This window comes from Erpetoichthys calabaricus, chromosome 7 (genome assembly GCF_900747795.2).
Source record: "Erpetoichthys calabaricus chromosome 7, fErpCal1.3, whole genome shotgun sequence".
Lineage (NCBI taxonomy): Eukaryota > Metazoa > Chordata > Cladistia > Polypteriformes > Polypteridae > Erpetoichthys > Erpetoichthys calabaricus.
The window spans coordinates 94,500,181-94,521,830 of NC_041400.2; the positions used below are offsets into that span (position 1 = coordinate 94,500,181).

Below are 21,650 nucleotides of genomic sequence, written 5' to 3' on the forward strand. Positions count from 1 at the left end.
TAAAAGCACACCCACCAACCCAGGCGAATAAATTTTGTCAAAGCTCAAATTACAGCTGCAAAGGTTTACTCAGTACACTGCCAACATCCCATGTGCACACACACATCACATATATTGTTTAATTCAAAATAACAAAATGGCTTGACTGTCTGATCTTAATAAATAAGTGGAATTGTGCTCCCCTATTAGTTGCATCATACTCTTGGAGGCCTTTCCTGAGGTCAGAAGTTTTGCTTATTGTGAATAGGCCCTACACATTCTTAAGCTTGCTTACTTGTAAAATGAGACAGATTAATGAATAACATGATCTTCCACAGTCTGAAGTTGTAAATTGTACATATTGGAAAAGGAGGCAAGAACTGCAAAACAAGAGACTACTTTCCTTTTTTTACTAGATTTTTGGATCATTAAAAATATTTAAGTGTAGGCTAGTGTGTATATATTACATACTGTATAACATTCATTTATATATGAGACAATTAACATAAGATTGCACTAATTTGGAGTTTATTTCATGCCACTGTCACATAAAGTAAGAACATTTTTTTTCAATATGCTTGAATAATGTCATTCTTAGCAACAGGCTTGCAATCACCTTTGACCAGTGACATTGGAATCTGAGAAAAACTACACAAATAACTATGACTTTTAAAAACAATTCAACCTAAAAATTGATAATGTTAGCAATGTAAAAATTGAAAGATCTACTCGCATAGGAAGCTATAGCATGCTTTTTGATTGGCCTGGAGTACAATTAATAGCAGCAGCGTGTATCATGTAAATTAATTAGTTAAAAAGAAGAACAACTGTCAGAGGAGTACCTGAAGACTTGGGTTAAAACCCATGGGTTAACCTAATGGGGTACTTACATTGGGATTTTTGTCTAAAGAGGCTGGAATGTTAATGATTGAAACATGTGATGGGTATGGCTGTACAGACTTTTTTTATTTAAGCAGGAACATAGCAAAGGTTTAATGAACCACACCACCATAAATTACTAATGCCACTTACCACCTAGCTTTCCCAGGCCTACACAATGAGATCTACAGAAACAGTGATTTCTAAAAACAACATTGATTACCACATTTGGTGTATGGAATACTGGTGCTGGTTAGATTTGTAAGTAATGCTAAATTAAGTACTACTTAGTAATGACAAATGGACAAGGCCAGAATTCAGACTTCGGCAGACTTGTGGCTGATGAAACAGAATATAAACAAATCTAAAGTATTACACATCAAAAATAAAAGTGTTAGATTTGAATGAACAATAGGAGGTTGTGGTAGACTCAATATTGTACACATGCAGTGATTAAGAAGGCTAATGCAATGTTAGCTTACTCAGCATGACGTGTAGAGAGCAAGTGAAGGGAGGCTGTTCATGAGGTATTTAACATACTTCTAAAGCCTTGTAAGGCCACATTTGGAAAACTGTGTGAAGTTTTAATCTATATTTTTTAAGACTCACCAGTGCTAAAGAAAGTGCAAAGAGACAGACTGGACTAATTCTAGGACTACAATCAGTTAGGAGGTGAAAACTTTCAGTTTAAGCACATGGAGATTGAAAGGCAACATGGCAGAAGTGTTATTGAAGTAGTGTTATGAAATTATGAAGGGCATTAGTACATTAAATCACAGCTGTTAAATTGAAATTATTTTTTCAGACAGAACACAAGGACAGAGACAGAAAATTGTACAAAAACTTTACAAAGCTTTTCTTTACACAAGGAAATCATAGATACACTGAATAAATTACCAAGTAGTTTGATGGTGTTTTATCGCAAAAGTGTTCATGAAAGACACTTTATTCTCTGAAAGTTGTTTTTAATTGGTGGACAAGTTAATCATATAATTGCCAAAATTATGTTCAAGACCTTACAAACCTTTTCTTACATCTGCACCCCATTGCAATTACCTCTGAAATCAATAACAACCGCAGGTTGTTTTTCTTGATGGGCATGTTAAACACAAAAATACCTAAATACTGTCCTTAAGTTCGCTAACCTTGTTTTACTTGTGCACGCTGCAATAATTATTTCTAGAATCCTTAATAAGGGCTGCCTACCTTATTCAACACTAAACATCTGAGTGACTGATTATATAAGAATTATCAATAGCAGCATCAGCTGAAATTGGAAAACTGATCATTTCTAGTGGCCTTGTTACTTGTCAGTAAAGCTACTTTGTTCTAAATACAATTACATATTGACTAAAAGGTCCCAAGCACTTATTTTATACTGTGTTACAGCATACGCATGCTGGTTAATTTGCATGAGCTTAAATCTATTTCAGTCTAATAGCTATAACACTATATAAGTATGTGTTTTTATATTTCTATATTTGCCAATGTCCTTTGATGTTATTTGCATACATCCCAATATCTTATTCCTCTTGAAAAACATTTAATCATTTCAATGAGTCATTGTCATGTGCTTGCTGACAAAACCTTCTGTCCAAAAAGGATAATGTCAGCTTTCCATTATGCTTTATAATCTTGATTACAAAATTTTATTCACTTACAAATGACTACTTACCTAAATAAAAATAATTCTATATTCCTCACATACATTAAATATTAAAAGTGTTACTTAACAAACTATAAGAAGCAATATTTTTCACCCTAATTCCAGTACTTTGGGGTCCTTTAAAAGTTGACTTGATGTCATTTTGCAAAAGTCAGGTGAATAGAGATTAATGAGCCACTGCTTGTTGAATTTAATGGCATATTCTTATGGTAATATTTTAATGTTGTAAAGTTCTAATTAGTGATGAGCAAACCCTATGGAATTTGCTTCACTGTGAGTGTGGCAAAATCATGACAATGTTTACAAACTTCACCGAACTCTGTGAAATGCACTGATGTGAAATGAACTAGTTTTGAATGGCTTATAATGGTGCAATGATGTTTTAAGTGTCCCTGAGGACTAGGGAAGCATCTGCCAACTATGTTGGACTGACTATTGTGACCAAAAATGGTATGTGAGCTGTGAGGCAGCCGTACTAACCAATGACCACTGTGCCTTAAACAAAAGAAGATGCAACTGGAGCGAAAATCACAAACAAAATGTTCAAATGGCCACAAACTTTCAATTTGCATGTATATTCAACACACACGTTTTATTATACATGAAGAAGCTCTTCTCCCTCACTCCCCACAACAGCACAGCACAAAGCACAGTAAATCAGTAAAGCTCTTCTTCTCTCTTCCTTCCACCTTCACTCCTCCCTCAAGCTTCATCCTCTTTCACCCAACTCTGACTCTCTGAATGGAGTGAGGCTGCTCTTTTTATAGAGCACCCGGTGCTCCAAGTGTCCTGTGACCTTCTTCCGGCAGCACTTCTGGGTGTGGCGGCAGCCCTGCTAAGGAGGGCACAGCCACCCCCCTTGCGCCCCCTGGTGGTGGTCACAGGCCCTGATAGTGTTAAGCTTCCATTCTTCAACCCCTTGGCACCAGAGGGGCTGTTCTCTGTTATCCCGTTATCCTCCCCTAGTCCTTCCGTTACGAATTCCATCACATTTTATCATCTCGGGGATACACTTTGAAGTCCCGTGAGACTTCTTGCACGTCATGCCCTACTTACAAACAATTTCTCTGAGACATTTTAACGTCCCACGAGACAAGGAAGTGAGACAAAAGGACAGCTACTGTACAGGTTTTTAAATGATCATCGCACAGTGTGACATTCAGATCACGCATCATGGCAGCAGCAGCTGCTGTACAGGCTTTTAAATGATCGACTCACATCGCAATATGCAGATCATACAGCTCAGTAGCAGCTAGCAGACAGCCAGCAGCTGACTGGTCCACCGCAAGCGGCAGAGACGCAAAGTGGCTAGCGTGAAGCGTGCCCCCGGGGGTGGGGGCTGTGGGGTGGGTGAGTGAAGCAAGCAGGGGGTACAGCCCCTTAGTATATATATATATATATATATATATATATATATATATATATATATATACAGTGCATCCGGAAAGTTTTCACAGGGCATCACTTGTTCCACATTTTGTTATGTTATAGCCTTATTCCAAAATGGATTAAATTCATTTTTTTCCTCAGAATTCTACACATAACACCCAATAATGACAACGTGAAAAAAGTTTACTTGAGATTTTTGCAAATTTATTAAAAATACAAAAATTGAGAAAGCACATGTACATACAGTATACTGTATATTGCATAGTTTACTGTCAAATAATGCAAAGAGCATGCGACATGTGTTTCGCCCACATTTGGACTTATCAGGCGTACACACTCTACTGCTCCCCTCGCAGGGATCAAACCTCGAACGTCAGCGTCAGAGACGAAGCCCCTTTACGCTGCGCACACGCCGTGTGCTTCGTTTATTTGACAGCCTGTAGGTCCGGAGTAATTACATTCATTGCATTCGTAGTCTGAGTGCAATGAATGTAATTACTCCAGACCTACAGGCTGTCAAATAAATGAACCACAGTCTGAGTGTCGCATACTCTTTGCATTATTTGACAGTAAACTATGCAACATTCCATGATCTTCTTCTCGCAACTGAAGAGGGCACCATAGTTCTATATTGAACTTCTTTGCACTAGTGTGGGTGTGGGCATGACTGTGCCCTGCTATCAGCTGTTTTCCCATTCATTTTTGATGGGTGTCCTAGGGTAATAGGATAGGCCTGGCTCTCTATCACACTCTGATGGAGTAAGTGAGTTCATAAAAATGCATGGATTTCTGGATTACTGTATTTTCATTATAATTTATGAAAAATGTGAACACATTTATTCCCTTGTGGTCTTTAGAGTTAATATTGGTAGCAGTGGTAGCGCTGCTGCCTCACAGTAAGGAGACCCGGGTTCACTTCCTGGGTCCTCCCTGCGTGGAGTTTGCATGTTCTTCCCGTGTCTGCGTGGGTTTCCTCCAGGTGCTCCGGTTTCCTCCCACAGTAAAAAGGCATGCAGGTTAGGTAGATTGGTGATTCTAAATTGTCCCTAGTGTGTTCTTGGTGTGTGGGTGTGTGTGTGTCCTGCAGTGGGTTGGTGCCCTGCCCGGGATTGGTTCCTGCCTTGCACCCTGTGTTGGCTGGGATTGGCTCCAGCAGACCCCCCGTGACCCTGTGTTTGGATACAACAGGTTGGACAATGGATGGATGGATGGATAAAGAATGAATATCAGAGTAAGAGTGACTTATCTTTGAGATACCTAAAGAACGTCTGTAAATGTACTGTAACATACAAATTTATTTCACAATTAACAGTTGTTGAAGAATTTTAATTCATACTTTGTTATGCACAATTTCAAAAAGTGTTATTGTTACAAGACACTGCCACAACCATTAAACAGGTTTATAATTTCTGATACAAACACAGTGAATAAAATGTATAAAACAGCTGCTGTGCCATTCTATGGACCATTTCCACGCAAATACAAATAAAAGCTGACAGTAGATTCACTTGACATGACCAGAAAGACCTGTGTTAACTAGCCAGGAGGTCCATCCTGTAGAATATATATTGTATAATTAATTGGCCAACATGCAGCTCTGATACCAAAATCTCATTGCCTTGACAGGAGCTTAAGGTTGCCCTTTAGGTTGATGTATATTCTGGCCTTTTTTTTGTTGTTTTCCTTTTTTAACCCCAGTCAAATTAATTCACAGATTTCAAAGCTAGTGTGTTAGGGAATCTAAAGGAAAAATTTCCCAAGGGCATTGCTCATCTCCCTATCAGTGGACCTATTTTAAGTAGTGCAATTTTCAGCTGAATTTTGAAGAAAGCACAGTTTAATAAAATTATTATTCAATATATTGTGTAATTCTTATTTTCTCACTTATTCATGTATATATTTTAAAAATCTCTTAAAGTTTACTCTTAAAATATTTGGTTGGGGTTAGGCATTATGCTATACTTTGTGTGCTAAATGTATCCTCCTCGCAGTCTTTCAATGCATTTCCATGTAGTTATGACACTTCATGTGCTTTCAAAAATCTTCTGGGCCATTCTCCCTATTAAAAGCATGACATGAAATAATTATCAAATAAAACATCTTTTAACTTTACCTCTTTTCAGCAATCTACAAAACCTGCTAATATAGGAATACTGTTTATTTTATTTTAGCAGCAGAAAAGATTTTTTAATGCTTCTTATTAACAAACTAAAACAATAATTACAAAAAGACTGTCACCATGGATTTACTAAATAAAAAATAGGCATGATAGGTTGTATAATCCTATTGCCTCTTGAGACTTTGGCTGGTGATGAAATTTAATATGAAATGGTGTTGTATAAAATAAAGACTGATTGACTGACTGACTGATTGACTGAAATGTGATACCTTTAACTTTGTTTACTTTTTACCATATAATTATTTGCACCTTTTTTCCTTTGTGAACTAAATATCTACATTGAGATCTCTAAAATGTAAATCAGAATTAAAATTAAACAGGTATCATAAATCTTTCTCTTCTTCATATGATTTGCTTCTAAAATGTTTGTTTAAAGTAGCAACATGCACAGTATTACAGTAAGATCTACAAATGTGTTTATATTCTCTCCACCTTCATTTGAATGCACTATGTGTTTCATTCATACTCACCCATATCGGTTTGGTCAAGTGCCTGTGGTTCACCGTTTGCCTAAGATATGGTACATACTACAATGCATAGATGTTCCAATCAGCTACACTATGTATGAAGATCATGTGCTTCTTCTTTAAACTATACACTGTTTAATTTATGAATGTCATTCGACATCCAGATTTAGAAGATCTCTGTAAAAATAATGCATTTGCAACCTTAGAATTGCTATGTTTAAAATAGAAATTTTGTCAAAAGTAGTCATTCTTTTTCGATGTGAGCAAGGCATGTTAGTTATCATCTGTGTGGACTCTGCACATTCACCCTGTGTCTGTGTGTGTTTTTCTTTGGGTACTCTCATTTTCTTCACATATCCACAAGGACATACAAATAAAATTAATTTACTAATTCCTGAGTGAGTGTGGTGTATGTTTGTCCTGCAGTGGACTGGAATCCTGTACAGATCTTGTTTCTGCCTTGCACCTTATGGTTCTTTAACAAGCTCTTGCTCTCCATGACCTTGAATTTGATTATATGGGTTTAAAAAAATGTTGATATTATCACTTAGAAGTCACACTGACATTTACAAGTATTTGTATAAAAAGAGAACCCAGTCGTATTCATTTTGACATACTCACATGCTGGTCCCAAGCCTGGATAAACAGGGAGAGCTAGACAAAGACCAAAAAAATCTATGGAAAGTTCATAAACATTTCAGAGATGACACCCAATACTGGATTCTCTAAGCTAGAGGGTATCAAACATGCTACTAGAGAAGGACAGTGGTGTGTTTCTATTAATCTGGTAAATAATGACACAAATTAGGAAAGTTCTACGGGAAGCCTAAATATGATGCAACCCATGACCAAAGGAAAAGTCTTCGCTGTACAAAAATGTACAAGAGTGGCATATGGAATGTTCGAAGCACGAATAAAGGAAAGATGGATATAATTGAGTGAAATGATCAGGACCAAGACTGACATCCTTGGAGTCAAAGAAATAAATTGGACAGGGATCTTTTTTTTTTTATTCAGATGACTTTACAGTTTGCTATTATGTAAATGACCTCATTAGAGCAAATGGAGTTGCTATAATAAACTGAAAAACTGCCACAGCAGTTTTTGAATGATAAGTGACATTAATGGAAAACCTTTAAAAGTCACAATTCTGCAAGTATATGCACCAACAACAGATGCAACTGAAGATGTTATTGAGCAATTTTAAGTCCAGGAAGCATTGAATTAAACATCATAGGAATGCATTGATTATGTTATTGAAGATTTTAATGCAAACATTGGAGACAGAAGAAGCTGAGGTTGTTGGCAGGTTTGGGTTAGGAGAAAGAAACAATGCTGGAGACTGGCTGGTAAAAGTTTTCCAAGAACCATGGGTTAAAGATTATAAACCCTTGATTAATTTAATCCATATGGCATTTGCACACCAGGGTATCTCCAAATGGACTGCACTACAACCAAATCAATTACATCTTTTGCTATCAAAGATGGGAATGTTGTCTTTTCAGTACGTTGTTATTGTACACTGTATGCTGTATAACGGAAATCTGATATTACCAGAATATTGCCTCTGTATGTAGTCGAAGTAAAAAAAAAAAACAATGAAATCGAGCAAACAGATGTCAGATGAAACCTTCAATATTGCTGAAAAAAGAAGGAAAGCTAAAGCTGCTAAAGACAGAGATGAAATATGGAATTCTAAAAAGAAACCCAATTAGATAATGAAAAATACTACAACAAATGTTGCAAAGGAATGGAAGAAGAGAATAAGGCAGGGAAAACCAGAGATCTTTTTGCCCAAGTAAAGAATATCCGAACACTCTTTGCTGTTTAAAATTAACAATAAAAGGTCACGATGGGAAAGAACTGAATAACTATTAAAAAATCAGATTGCTCAAACTACCACACATTAGCTCTGAAATCTCATACAAACAAGATTAAATTGAAAATCATACAGATGAGAATGCACTTTGTTAAAACAGAGTTGCCTGATATTCAAGCTGGTTTCCAGAAAAGAAGCGGCACTCAAGACGATATTTCAAATGTTCATTGGATATGGAAAAAGTTACAAGAGTTCCAGAAAGATATACTATATACTTAGGCTTTATCGTCTACAGCAGGGGTGTCAAACTCCAGTCCTGGAAGGCTGCAGTGGATGCATGTTTTCATTCTAACCATCTTCTTAATTAGTGACCAATTTTTGCTGCTAATTACTTCTTTTAATTAACTTGACTCTGGCCCTTTAGTTGTGTCTTTTTCCTTAATTAGCAGCCAAACAATAATGAGACACAAATCAAGCCGCCAAATCACACAATATCTGAAAATAAAGAAAGGTGATGGTCTCAGTAAGGTTGATCTCTCAACTCACCAAAACACTTTGACGATGTTCTTATAAAAAACAAAAAACAGTTTTGGAAATGTCTGCTGTTGCAGAACGAGAGCAGCAACAAGCCGTGGAATTAAAAAACGGGTTTAATTCACAGCAAGCATTGGCTTCTCATTAAGAAACTGGTTGGAGTTTGAAGTCCAAGTTTAAACTTGTCATCTGTTGGCTCGTTTCACATCTCATTTCTGTTTGGCTGTCATTTAATGAGGAAACAAATCTATTCAGAGGACTGAATCCTTCTAACATGGCTGTTAAAATAAAGGGGAAAAAAGTGAATTAGCAGTGAAAACTGGTCACTAATTAGGAAAAGGGTTAGATTGAAAACCTGCAGCCACTGCGGCCCTCCAGGCCTGGAGTTTGACACCTGTGGTCTACAGCAAAGTATTGAACATGACAAGTTCTGGAAGTCCTTAAAAGAATTGGGTGTCGCAGCACACCTAATAAGATCACTGTACATAAATCAAAAAACATCTATCAGAAGAATATATTTAGACACGGCTGATTTGAAATCAGAAAAGGTGATTAGCAGGACTGTTTTCTATCTAATAAGAGCAGTTTCAACTGTTTCTTAAAGTTAAGGGTGAGGGTGAAAAGGCAGGATTAAAACTCGGCACCAAAAAACAAAAATTAGACAATAGCTGGAAATGGAGAGGCTGTGATAAAAATTCGAAGAAAACAAATTGAACTGGTAATTGTGACTGTGAGAGAATCCAGCTCTGAACTTTAAAGAAGAATAACATTAGCTTGCAGTGCAATAATCAGCTTGAGTAAGATCTGGAAATGCAAAGACAACAGCCTTATAACCAAATGCAGAATAGTCCATGCTATTGTATTCCCCACAACAGCTTATGGGTGTGAAAGCAAGATGATGAAGAAAGCAGATTTCCACACCCGTCTCACCCGTAGAGCCATCAGCATTGCTGGTGACTCCTCCCACCCCTTTCGCTCCCTTTTTAGCCTCCTCCCCTCAGGGTTAAGGTACCGGAGCCTCCGGGCCCGCTCCACAAAACTGTCTAACAGCTTCATTCACCAAGCTGTCAGGATGCTGAACTCTCTTCAATACCTTCCCCCCCTGCCCCCTGCCCCTGGACCGTAACAAGAGTCACTATCTACCAAGTACCCTACCTAAGCTGGTATTATATAAAGACTCAATATTACATCTGCTGCTAATTGTTTGTCTTTTTGTACATCTCATAAGCTACTCTATAATGCACCTTCTCATTTTTTATTGTAATTGTACTTTTCCACTAATGACTATTGCACATTGTACACAGGTCTACTTGCAAGTTCTAATGTTATTTATCTTATATATTACACTTTTATACTTTTAATATTTTATTGTACTATGAAGATGAGAGAGAAACAGTATTTCGATTCTCCTGTATGTTCTGCACATATCGTGAATTGACAAAAGGCTATTTGATTTTTGATTTTGATTTTTTGATTTTTGAATGGTAAGAGTTACAAACAGAGATGTTCTGGACTACATTATACCTTAACATTGCTGGAATCTAAGATTACCAGACAAAGACTGGCCTGTTTTCGGCAATGTAATGTGATCCAGTTCATTGGAAAAGGCAGTAATGCAATGCATGGTCAAGGAGAATAGGCCAGCAAACAGCACGCTCAATTGACACCATCACAACTAACTTTGGAATGAAATTGAGAGGTCTGAAAAAAAGCGGTAAAAGACAGGAAAGTTTGGAGTGATCTGGTCCAACATGTCTCTTGATGCCAGACATGACTGAGCAGATACTCAAGTCAAGTATAAACAGAGAATTCTGCTACCTAATAAAGAATTGAACATTAGAACCTGATTAAGAAAGTACATATACTCATATTGTACATTGACATTCCATTTAGTACTTATGACTTTGTAATAGAAAATGAGCTTTATATTGTATAGTAGAACAAAATTTCACTCATTCATTTCATTCTCTTTGATAATGTGATCCATACAATAAACACTGTGAGAATGTTCAACTTGAATGTACTTTGTATATCATAAAAAACTATAATCTAATTGGACATAGAATCCACCAATTCAGCCAAAAATTTCTGAAAAGAATAAAGCAAATGGAATAAAGTGGCCTCAGTAGTTCTGGGGAAAATTTCTCAAGTTCAAGTAAGTTTGGGTGTCTTTAATATTTATGGCAACGCAGATATAGAAAGGAGAAACTTCTGAGACAAAAATGGAGAGCATTTGACTAGAAATATTTTACTTGCCTTGTGCATATGGATGTGTGTACCAAATCTGGATGATTACCATAATTGTGATCAATAAATAAGCTTATTCGTTTTACTGTTTATTAATTCTTCCCTTTACTTTGTGTTCTAAAGATAGAATCAGACCAGTATTTTATAACAATATATAGTGAACATATAGCAGATCTTAAACTATTCAACTTGTAGAAATACGAACACAGCATTTTATTTGCAATAAGCTTGAACATTCTTTTGTTTTTGAGCTGCGGTCTTTTCCATGTTTTTTTCTTTGTCTGTTTTGTTTATACAAGACAGTCATTTCCATATTCAGCTCCAGCTATGTAGAGTATCAGGTGCTTAAAATGGGTGGGGGATGGGAGGTTGTTGATAAAAGGATTGTGATGAATGATTAGCATGTTAGAACTACACGAAAAAGAGATTCGAAAATCTGAAGACCACAATTGACTTGGATGCACTGTCTAAACTGAGTATAGAGAGGGTGGAAAAATGAAAAAAATACACTGCTTTTAAGAAAAGTACCTTTACAATGTTCAACCAAGCTGCAGCACACTCAGCCAGTGACATGATCTGGAATGTGAAGCCTGTATTAAATGACATTTAATGACATGATAATAATGGAGTGTGTATTCACCTAGCATTCACTAAGCAGCCCATTCCACTGGGTCTTTCAAAATGCATTTAACAGATCATGCCTATCAAACTTGAGTGTAATGCACTACATATATATGGTGTTTTCATTCCCAGATTTCTAACAGGTAAAGGCCTGAAGACTGGACAAAGATCTGAATGCTCACATTCAGACACAAAGTGCAGCCTTCTTTACTTAAGGAAGCAGAGGAGAGTACAAAATATATATTTATGACTAAATGCTAGTATTTCATAAACAAAAGTAATGCAAAAATTAGATATAATGACTGAGGTTAAAATTCTACTTTTATTCATATCACTGTTAGCTTTGACATATATATCTTATTTGAAGAATGACATTCAGTAACAATAATACCTGCAGTGTGTCAAAAGTAAAATTAAAAGTGCACAATGAGCCAATTAAACCTCCTGAAGCAATTTTCATCTACATGCTTAGAATGGCAGTTGATGCCCGTAAGTTACAGTTTTTCATTAAAACAAAATAACTATATAACCATCTAATTTTTCCTTAAATGTGGAATGTGTTTTTGTGATATCTGATAATTAATTCAGAATTCCCATTTTTCTTGTATAAGTATTACTAATAAAAGTAAAATAAAAAATGTATGTCATAAATTCCAAAATAATTTTCCAAATATGTAAATGTTCTAACTGTATTCAACAAACAAGCCTGTTAAAGTGCAGGGATGGAACATCTTCACAGATAAGAGATTCTGACTCATATTTTGCTCAGCCAAGCATATTGTTAATGAATCTGCTCTGCAGAATAGCTAATATATGATATTGTGGGCTTGCATTTGATCCCAAGTAGTGGACAGGCTATAGGGATGGTAAGGGTAAGATTCACTGTGAATATAAAATTTAACACTTATTTTTCACTGCTCTTCAGATAGAAGAATTTTCTCATGGAAGACCAGCATTAAATAAAAGCAGAAATAAACAACAACAAATAAAGACTACGGTAAATCTTTTCTTTTTTGAGGTAACATGTTATGGTGATTAAAGCTGCCAACAGCATTTGGTTTTCATTTCTGGTCTGGACTGGGATTCCTTGAGTGAGGAAGTTTACATGTTCTCCATGTATTTATAAGGGATTTACTACCAGAAATCTGACTTCTGCTATTACAATAATCGACATTTTTAAGTTGTCCCAGTGTGATGAGTGACATCTTAGCTAGGTATGGTGCCATTACTACCAGGATATACAGTAATTGTTATCCTGACCAATCAAAAAGAACATATGTTTTTATTTTGTTAAAATTTCACCTGTAAAGCTAATAGATACTTTTGAGAGAATACTAGGTATCATGAATTAAAGATACATCCTGGCCTTACTTTAAATAAACATTGTTCTCATTGTTTTCTTTATGTTGCGTCTATTGATGACTTTATAATTCAAAAGGACTTAATAACCATCTGAACAAACAAAAGCTATGCCAGCAAGAACTCAACTAGGATCAAACACCAGTTAATTACAGGGTACGCAGAAACACAATCACCAACACAAAAACATAAGGTTTACTTGCAATCAACCTTCATAGGATGACATTGCAAGACAATCCACGCAGACAAGTGCTGAAACAGAACACAAGTTGCCTGGGTCAATAATTGATTGGGTATGATTTTCCCCTGTTTACAAATACTTTATATTGATTTCTTCCCATTTTTATCTGTCCACAGTCTCATGTCTCATGAAAGCCTCAGCAACTGTTGTTTTGCACACATATGGATTATGGGCAAGCAGGTGCTTATACGCTAATGTGTCACATTATGGCCCTCATTCTTTTAAGATAAAAATGAACCTGAAATATTTGGAATACTGTCAGCTGTTTTGAGCTGATTAGAAAACTTAAAAAATGTTCTAATGACATTTTTTCTAACTGCACTTAAAAACCTCTTTGCTTCTTTTTTTATAATTTACTCACTATATCTTAAAAACATTGTTTTTGGGTGCTTTAGCTTACTGTATTGATGTTACTTTATTATTTTTTCTTCTTTGTTTTATCTTTTTCTGCATTGTAGTGTTATTGTTATGCTCAATAGGACACAGTTATTTAAAGGTAGGCACTCCAGTCTTTACTATGTAGACTCAGGTAAATTAAACACATCCCCTCTTGGGGTCTTCAGTAAGGCCTCCACCATAGCTTCCCTTCCAATGTTGGAGCTAGGATCCTCAAGGTTTTACAAACCTTTTTTTTAATAATCTCCCTATCAACAATGCAGGTTATTCAGCTGCATGTCTATGATGTACCTCCAGATTGTTTATCTTTTGCATTCAGGCAGAGCTGTGACACAAGGGCTACGCAGTTGCATGGCTGAAGCTGTGTTGCTCCACTTCACCGATATATAAAATGGTTAATACATAGTATGTGGTATGTGTATCACAGTTTAAATAGCATTTACTTAACAGAGGCCCATTTGCCAAGTCTACAAAGCCCAGCCAAAAAACAACTTGTCGAAAGTGCTTCCACATTTCACATTACACATTTCATGCCAAGGAAAAATACATCCCTGGCACATAGCATATTGTTACAGCCTCTTCTGCTATTTCCTTCCTAAAATCAACGGCTTAAAAGTACATGCATAAATGAATATACTGTAGCTGTAAAAGCAGCCACACTAATTGTTAAACTAATGTTGCAATAAATAGATCCCTGCACCTAATTCCCAGTGGATATCCCCTAAATGTAACTTTAAAAGTTATAATTAAAAAATAATAATTAATTAAGCAATATGGCTCCCCATGACTCTAAAGTGGGTGAAATGTGTTCAGACGGTTTGCTGGATTCGAACAATTTCTTTAAACATTTCTTTTGCTCTATTTAGATTGCACCCGATTGTCATAGAGTAGTAATATAATTAAATACATTTAGTATACACAATTACATAAGTAATTCATGTCCATATCAATCCTGTGGTGTAAAAATTAACCTGGAAGTAAAAAACTTAAAAAACCAATACCAATGAATGCAGCAAAAAATGCTGTACATCAAGTAAACTTGAACTCTTTCAAAGGCAATTTATTCCATAAAGCCTTTCCTGACACATTGCTCAAGCCCATGATTAAAATGAAAGCTCTTTGTGAATGCTATAATACATTGCCTCATTATATATTCCAGCTCCCCTCTGAATAAAATGGTGAATACTTTGCCTACAATATCACTTTTAATTCAGTCTCATACAGGACATTACTAGTTGACATCAAAACTTTAACAGATGTTTCATAGCTAACGTTTGCAAGACTGAGGCCACATATAAGGATACATCACACATGGTACTCAGAGTGCTTGCTGTTCAGGCAGAGACCACCACAGCGTCCCCTAATTGTGTCTCTTAAAAGTCCTCTGAGGTTTTGATTTCCACACTAAACGTAAAGATATTAAATTAAATTGGCTATCCGATTTCAGGGTTATGACTAAAACTCTGATTTGCATTTCTCCCACTAATATAATTAGCTTAGGGTGATCCCCATGTGAAAATTATGACAGACAAATATGCCTGCCTGCCAGAGGCTTTTTAGTCCCTAAGGCTATAGGTGTGTGTATGAGTGTGTATTTAAAAATGGAAAGGTTCTTTTTTCACAGTTTAGCATTTCTGATTCTACGTAAGATGTCTTTCAATATTTACATAACAACAACAGACTTATTTATAACTCAGATTGAATGGAGCAAAAAATAAATTATAAAAGCAAATAAAAAAGATAGGTGATTTCATGTTTGTAACACCAAATTCAGCTTGAGGTCACATACAATTAAGCACATGATGAACACCATTTTACCTGGAGAATTTCCTTATCTCATACTAAAGAAATAAGGTCAGGAGGCTTTCCAGAAATTTTTGCTTCATTTTTCTGATATACCAGACACAAAAGCTCAGACACGGTGAAGGCAAACCAGTAATGTCCAGGTACCCAAGAGAAATGGCAGGGAAATGTTTTAATCTGCTAGACTATCCTATGTTTGACCCTGGAGTCTGATGCTGATCTATTGACCAAAATTCCCAGAGGGGCTATAACAGAAGCTGTCCTTTGTATCACCTCAGAGCTAAAGCTGAGAGTGAACTCAGTGTAAACCCAACTGGTGTTATATGGCAATGAAATCCATGTAGAGTTATTGAGGGAATTTATTTTTCTATCTTGTGCTTGGTGGATGCTAGTCATTTCTCTTTATTTGATTGTGCTTCTGCCTTTGAGAAACCATGCTGCATGCATATATACAAGGTAGAGGTCAGAGCTAATAAAGGAAGCCTTTTGACAGATTTCAAAGGTTTTAAACTCAGAATCCTAAGGACAATGTGCCCTGCCACACAAACTGTAATTACGTTTACCAAGTTACACATTCAAGTATTATGCCCTATTCTTATTCTTTCTCCTTTTCACCAAAGGGTTCGAAATAATCATTGGCTATAATTCCCCTTACCGAAAAAAAAAACCTGGAGACCACCAGAGACCATTCAAGTACCCAATTAATCAAATAATTAAGATTGATGAAGTAACTGAGAGCTGGGTTGAAATGTAAATAAGAAGGCACTGTGGCTGAAAAGAATTGGAGCTAAAATAAAAATCTTATTCAAAATCAAAAGTTTCAAAAAATCCACACCTTTAGGATTACTTTAAATAGATTGAAACTGTATCAGAAATATTCACTGTAGACCAATGCGATTTGAGTAAAGCTGCCAAAAAAATCAAGGTAACTATTGTGGCAGCGAGGGTCTGTGGCTGGAAATTGATTCAGCTGATGTCAGTTTACATAATTGGTTGATGTGACCAACAGAAGAAAGAGAGAAAGCTGTGCATTGAAAACTGCTTCCCAGCTCAGCCTGGAATCCCGCCAAGCCTGGGGATGGTCGGACATGTTCCAGCCCCAGCCTGACTGGCAGCAATTAGGGGTGTCTGAGCCAAGCTTAGCTTGTGCTCCGTGCAAACACCCCTAATTACCGCCAATTAGGCGAGGCGGGTAGGCAGATTTGAGAAGCCAAGGATGTTCAGGCATGGGTGGGCATGGAAACAATTTTCAAGGGCTTAAACATGACTAAGTGAAAAGGTTAATGCTTCAGAGTGTGGAGTTAATAACGAGAGAGAGAGAGAAAGAGAGAGAGAGAGAGAGAGAGAGAGAGACTGTCTCACCTCCAGTGATGTGCCAGGCTTTTTCTTCAATTCTTCACATTTCCTAAATTTGCAGATCTGGTGACCAGTTTTACGATTCCGACAACTGCTGCAAACCCCACAGTTGATTAGCCTCCTGCAGGGTGCACAGACCCCACACCTCTTCCTTTTTTTCTTTGCAGGGTTTCCGCTGGATCCCGTAGAATTATTCTGTGGGCAGTCTGCCAGATTGGCAATTTGAAACGCACTGTCTGTAACGGCTGCTGAGGCTGCGGGGGAGTGAAGGGCTGTCATGACGATGACCCCGGGAGGTAATGAGATGCCCCCTAAAGCCGGAATAGCGGAAAAAGTTCCAACGCGTTCTGGGAGATTCATTATCTCTGCTTCAGCAGCACCGCATTTCAGCTTGTTCATGCATTCTCCTGCTAAAGGTCTGCAGTGTTCAGGGGATAAGGTAGTGAGGAAATTATTATTTGCCATTTGCAACGTCTCTGGCGGCACGCCAGGCTTTCCCGGCCTCTGGGAATCATTTCTTTGCATGCTGGTCCTATTAGAGTTTATTGCTGCTGATTTCCTTCCCCAGAGCATAGCATTATCACAGTTCCAAGGGGACACGCCAATTCTAGCACTGGGAAAAATTGGCGTTGTAATGCGAGCAATCTTTGCAGTCTGTGGAAATGCCCCATTGGTTTTGTAAAAGTTTGCAAAAGATCTATACCTTTCCATTTCAGCATTATAATCCAAAACAGGGTTCAATCCACTTTCCTGGAGGTTATCCTTTTGTAATAAAGAAGGCTCTGCGCTTTGTCCATTCTCGACACAAAGAGCATTGTTTATATTAGACATTTCTGTGACTGGGTGGCAAGCAAAATGCAATGTCAATCTTTTAATTCCACCTTTGATAGTGTGAGGCCGGTTACAAACAACTGCGTACCATCTCCATCATATGTCCTCTGTGATACTAAAATAAACCACAAAACACAATTACTGATTCAACTAAAAGGAACAAAAAAAAAAAGCTCTTTTCCTTCACACAAAAGAAGTCTTTTTTTTGCTTCAGCACTGGATATTAGAAAATTATGTGAAATCTATACAAGCCTAGGACTATAACAGAAAAAGAACATTAGCAAGCAAGAAAAAAGTAAGACAGCAATAAGAGCAGACGAGTGCTGTACACACAGTGTGCTTTCTTCATTCCAGTTAAATCTGGTATGGAGAAACAAATACAACTTGACTGCATCCTGGTCTAATAATTATTCAGTGACCTTTTTTAGCATATATCACTACCTGGGCGAGTGTTTTATTTTTATTAGTATTATTTAATTATATTTTTATTAGCATTTTACCATTTACAAAGCAGGGATTCTTCTTTTTTTTCATTTCAGTTTATTTCCAAAACTTTAAGGTGGGGGTGAAATCTAACTTTTGAAACAAGAGAGCTGCATCAAAGAATAAATGTATCGGATGCTATTATTTGTGGCGTGTGCCTTTTAACAACGAAGGATGATAGTTGCCACAAATTATGTGCTCTCTTAATGCCATAAGTGCTTCCACTCAATGTAAATGCAGCTCCATCCAGCCCTCTAAAAGCACCTGGCTTCCATTCATCCCATCTCTATTACACTTCCTCAATGACAGGCAGATAGACACTGGTGAATTTTAACCCAGCCAAGCCAAAGACCTCACATATATATTGCCAGGCGCCCGTGGGAGGCTCAGTGTGGATTTTATTTCTATAGATAAAAGCCCATTAAGAATGTGTGACACTCCCATTCATTTTATTATTATTATTTAAATCTAAAGGAAAGCCAGAACATTAAACAGTAATGATTTCAGTGTAAACACCAAGTGGTACAAAAGAGCCTCTTAATTCTCAAAACTGAAATGGAAAAAAAAAAATTACATCAAACATTAAAAAAATATAGCAAAAAGCAAACACTTAAGCAGAAAAAAAAATCCTAGTACTGTACACTAACTCAATCTACAATTTATCACTCATGACTACAGCCTGATTGAACTGAGAAGGGATTCACAAGTCGACTGCAAAACCTTTCATTTTTAATTAGCGGTCCACCACGCCATGGAAACTATTTTTGTGCAAATGCAGAGTGCAGGTGAGAATGAGAGAGGGGCCCTTATTATTAAAAAGTTTGAATTTAAGAACGGCTCTTTGTGTATCATGCATTGCTGTTGCATTTTCTGATGCCTGTGCGGCTGAATAATTGTCTTCTCATTATTGTCCCAGTTTTGCTATTATAGAAAGGACAAAGAAAATGCAATGTGCATGCGGGAATAAGTCAGAATGTACTGTATTAAGAAATGTTTTATTTTCAGCTGGTTCACTCTTCCTTCAGTTCTACTAGGAAAGAATAAATGTGATTTAAAGTATTTTATAAAATTAAGAAAAATGAATAGGACTGTCCTAAGGTACTATCACAAAAAGTTTTTATTTAGTTCTCTCTTGAATCAGTGCAATTTAAATTACTCTTATTATTTTTTATTATTTGATGTTTCTCTGTTGGTTTATCTATATCTATGCAGAATCAGAAAGCATCTAATGTTTATGGAATTAAATGTATTTTCAGTATTATTTTGTAATTTTTCCTTATTATTTGGATGTATGTGTATGTGTCTTGGTGTCATTTATGTACAGACAGAAAGCAAAACTTTATACTAGCATTATAAAACTGTTACTGTAATTATACATAATTTATTATTAGGTTGTGCATTTATTTTCCAAATTTACTGTTGTGCACCCCATTTCAACCCCCCAGCACCTCCATTCCAAGTCAGCAGACAATACCAAATAAATAAATAAATAAATACCACCCATCGTCCAAGTCATTATTACTTAATCGATTCACACTTTGGGCAATTGAAAATCCAAAGACAATCAAGTCACAGTTATTGATTGCTCAGCCTGTAAACAAAGTTTAGTGAAACAAAAATAGTTGAGAGTTTCCAGAAAGGGTGGGTGGTGATGATCGTGGTTATTTGACTGGGATCCCCAGTTCCGATGCGCACTGACATGCCATCATTTAATTACTGTCAGTCTGGCCTGCTGGAGACATTCAGATCAAAGGTCGTGCATTGAAAGATTAAGAAGCGACAGGAAAGTGCAGAATCGCCACGAATGGGAGACGGCCGTGTCTCAGCCAAAAAAACATCAAATAATGAAGGGGAAAAGAAAAAAAAATGAAAAGGGACTCATAAGAACGCATGCAGATGTAATTGGGAGGGGATGTGGGGGGGGGTGAGTTGGAGGGAGGGGTATGGGACGGTGGGGGGAAGAGAGAGGGAGAGAGGAAGCGAGAGAGAGAGTGAGAGTGAGAGAGAGAGAGAGAGAGAGAGAGAGAGAGAGAGAGAGAGAGAGAGGGAGAGGGGAGGGGGTAAGAAAAAAAATGGAAGAGCATCACCTACCAGGTTCCTGACGAAAGGGATTCCAGACGCTAGCAGTCTGCGAACAGAGAGCAGCACATCACTGCAAGGCGAGGGGGAAAAGAACGCAAGATTTGTAAAGATATAGAGCAGCAAAAACCTCTGTTTTAATTTGATTTATTGGTTCATTTAGAAAAAAAAAGTACAACAAGAAAAAGTATTGGGATGAAAGAAAGATTAAATAAAGCGGCAAGCAGGCAGGGTACCTCGGCGCAGAAGGTGTGCGGCAGGAGGTGAGGTGTTTCCTGCTGGTCCGGGGTGTATTGTGTAGCTACACCGAGTGTTTGCTCGGTCCGTCTCTCCTGTCGCTGTGTGTGGCTGATTGGTGCTGAGGTGAGGAAGCGGGGATGTGGACACCTACTGATCATTGGCTGGAAATTACTATAGAAACATGAGGAGCACTCGGGAGGGGGATGGCTCAGGGCTCTCTGCTGGGAAATAGCTCTGGGAAGCTGCGTCTTAACCTTTCCCTCTCTCTCTCTCTCTCTCTCTCTCTCTCCCCGTCTTTTCTTTTCGAAAAAAAATGATGGGGCATTTACAGAGGCATGTAATTTTTAAAGATACATCACTTAATGCAGATTTTGTGCTTCGTTAAAAAAACTTGTCACATTAATTAGAATTGAGGCTTTCGTTGATTAAGATAAAAAGCTTCTGCCATGTTGTGAATTTTTTTTCTGTTCATGCCTCCAAAGACCGTCATAATTAAGCGGAGCTAAGCGTCACGTTGATCAACGAGGGCAGCATGCTATATAGACACACGCATGGTGAGAATTTTGTTATTGTTTTTACACCATGCTGTAGGAGGTTATTGCTAAACCTACCAGCCATATACTATATATATATATATATATATATATATATATATATATATATATATATATATATATATATATACTTGTACTGTAAAAGTTGAATTTAAACTACATACATGTGAGAAACCATATACAACCATGTAAATGTTGTTGAGTATAGAATACCCCTATTGAATTATTATATTTGCTTGTTTTAAGTTGCTAAAGATACAACTACATTTCTGGATTATTTTCTGAATCAGAAAGATTTTCGTAGTAATAATAATAATAATAATTCATTACATTTATATAGCGCTTTTCTTAGTACTCAAAGCGCTAGAGTATATGGTACTTTTCTCTGAGCGAGTGGGAAAAAAGATTTATCAGGCCAGCACTTCTGTCTTCAAGAAATAAAGATTAAATTCTCCTGCATATATAAGAATCCATCCGATTAAGCTTCATCTTTTATTCTGCACCCAATGTGGGCTACATGGTGGCGCT

The 21,650-nt window shown here is 37.0% G+C and overlaps 1 protein-coding gene across 2 annotated transcripts in view; it reads right to left on the bottom strand.

Moving 5' to 3' along the window:
* The window catches only part of cxxc4 (CXXC finger 4), a 174,707-nt gene extending 153,850 nt beyond the window's left edge, over window positions 1–20,857 (bottom strand). Inside the window, exons 1-3 of one of the 2 annotated variants that reach the window (XM_051929960.1) lie at window positions 20,565–20,856; window positions 20,341–20,401; window positions 16,942–17,881 (exon numbers count right to left, since the gene is read on the bottom strand). In XM_051929960.1, coding sequence (XP_051785920.1) covers window positions 16,942–17,766 — 825 coding nt within the window. In that variant the 5' untranslated portion in view covers window positions 17,767–17,881; window positions 20,341–20,401; window positions 20,565–20,856. Of the gene's footprint in view, window positions 1–16,941; window positions 17,882–20,340; window positions 20,402–20,564 lie in introns of both variants that reach the window. The other variant, XM_028805178.2, reaches the window with a different exon arrangement.
* Window positions 20,858–21,650: the final 793 nt, after the last annotated feature.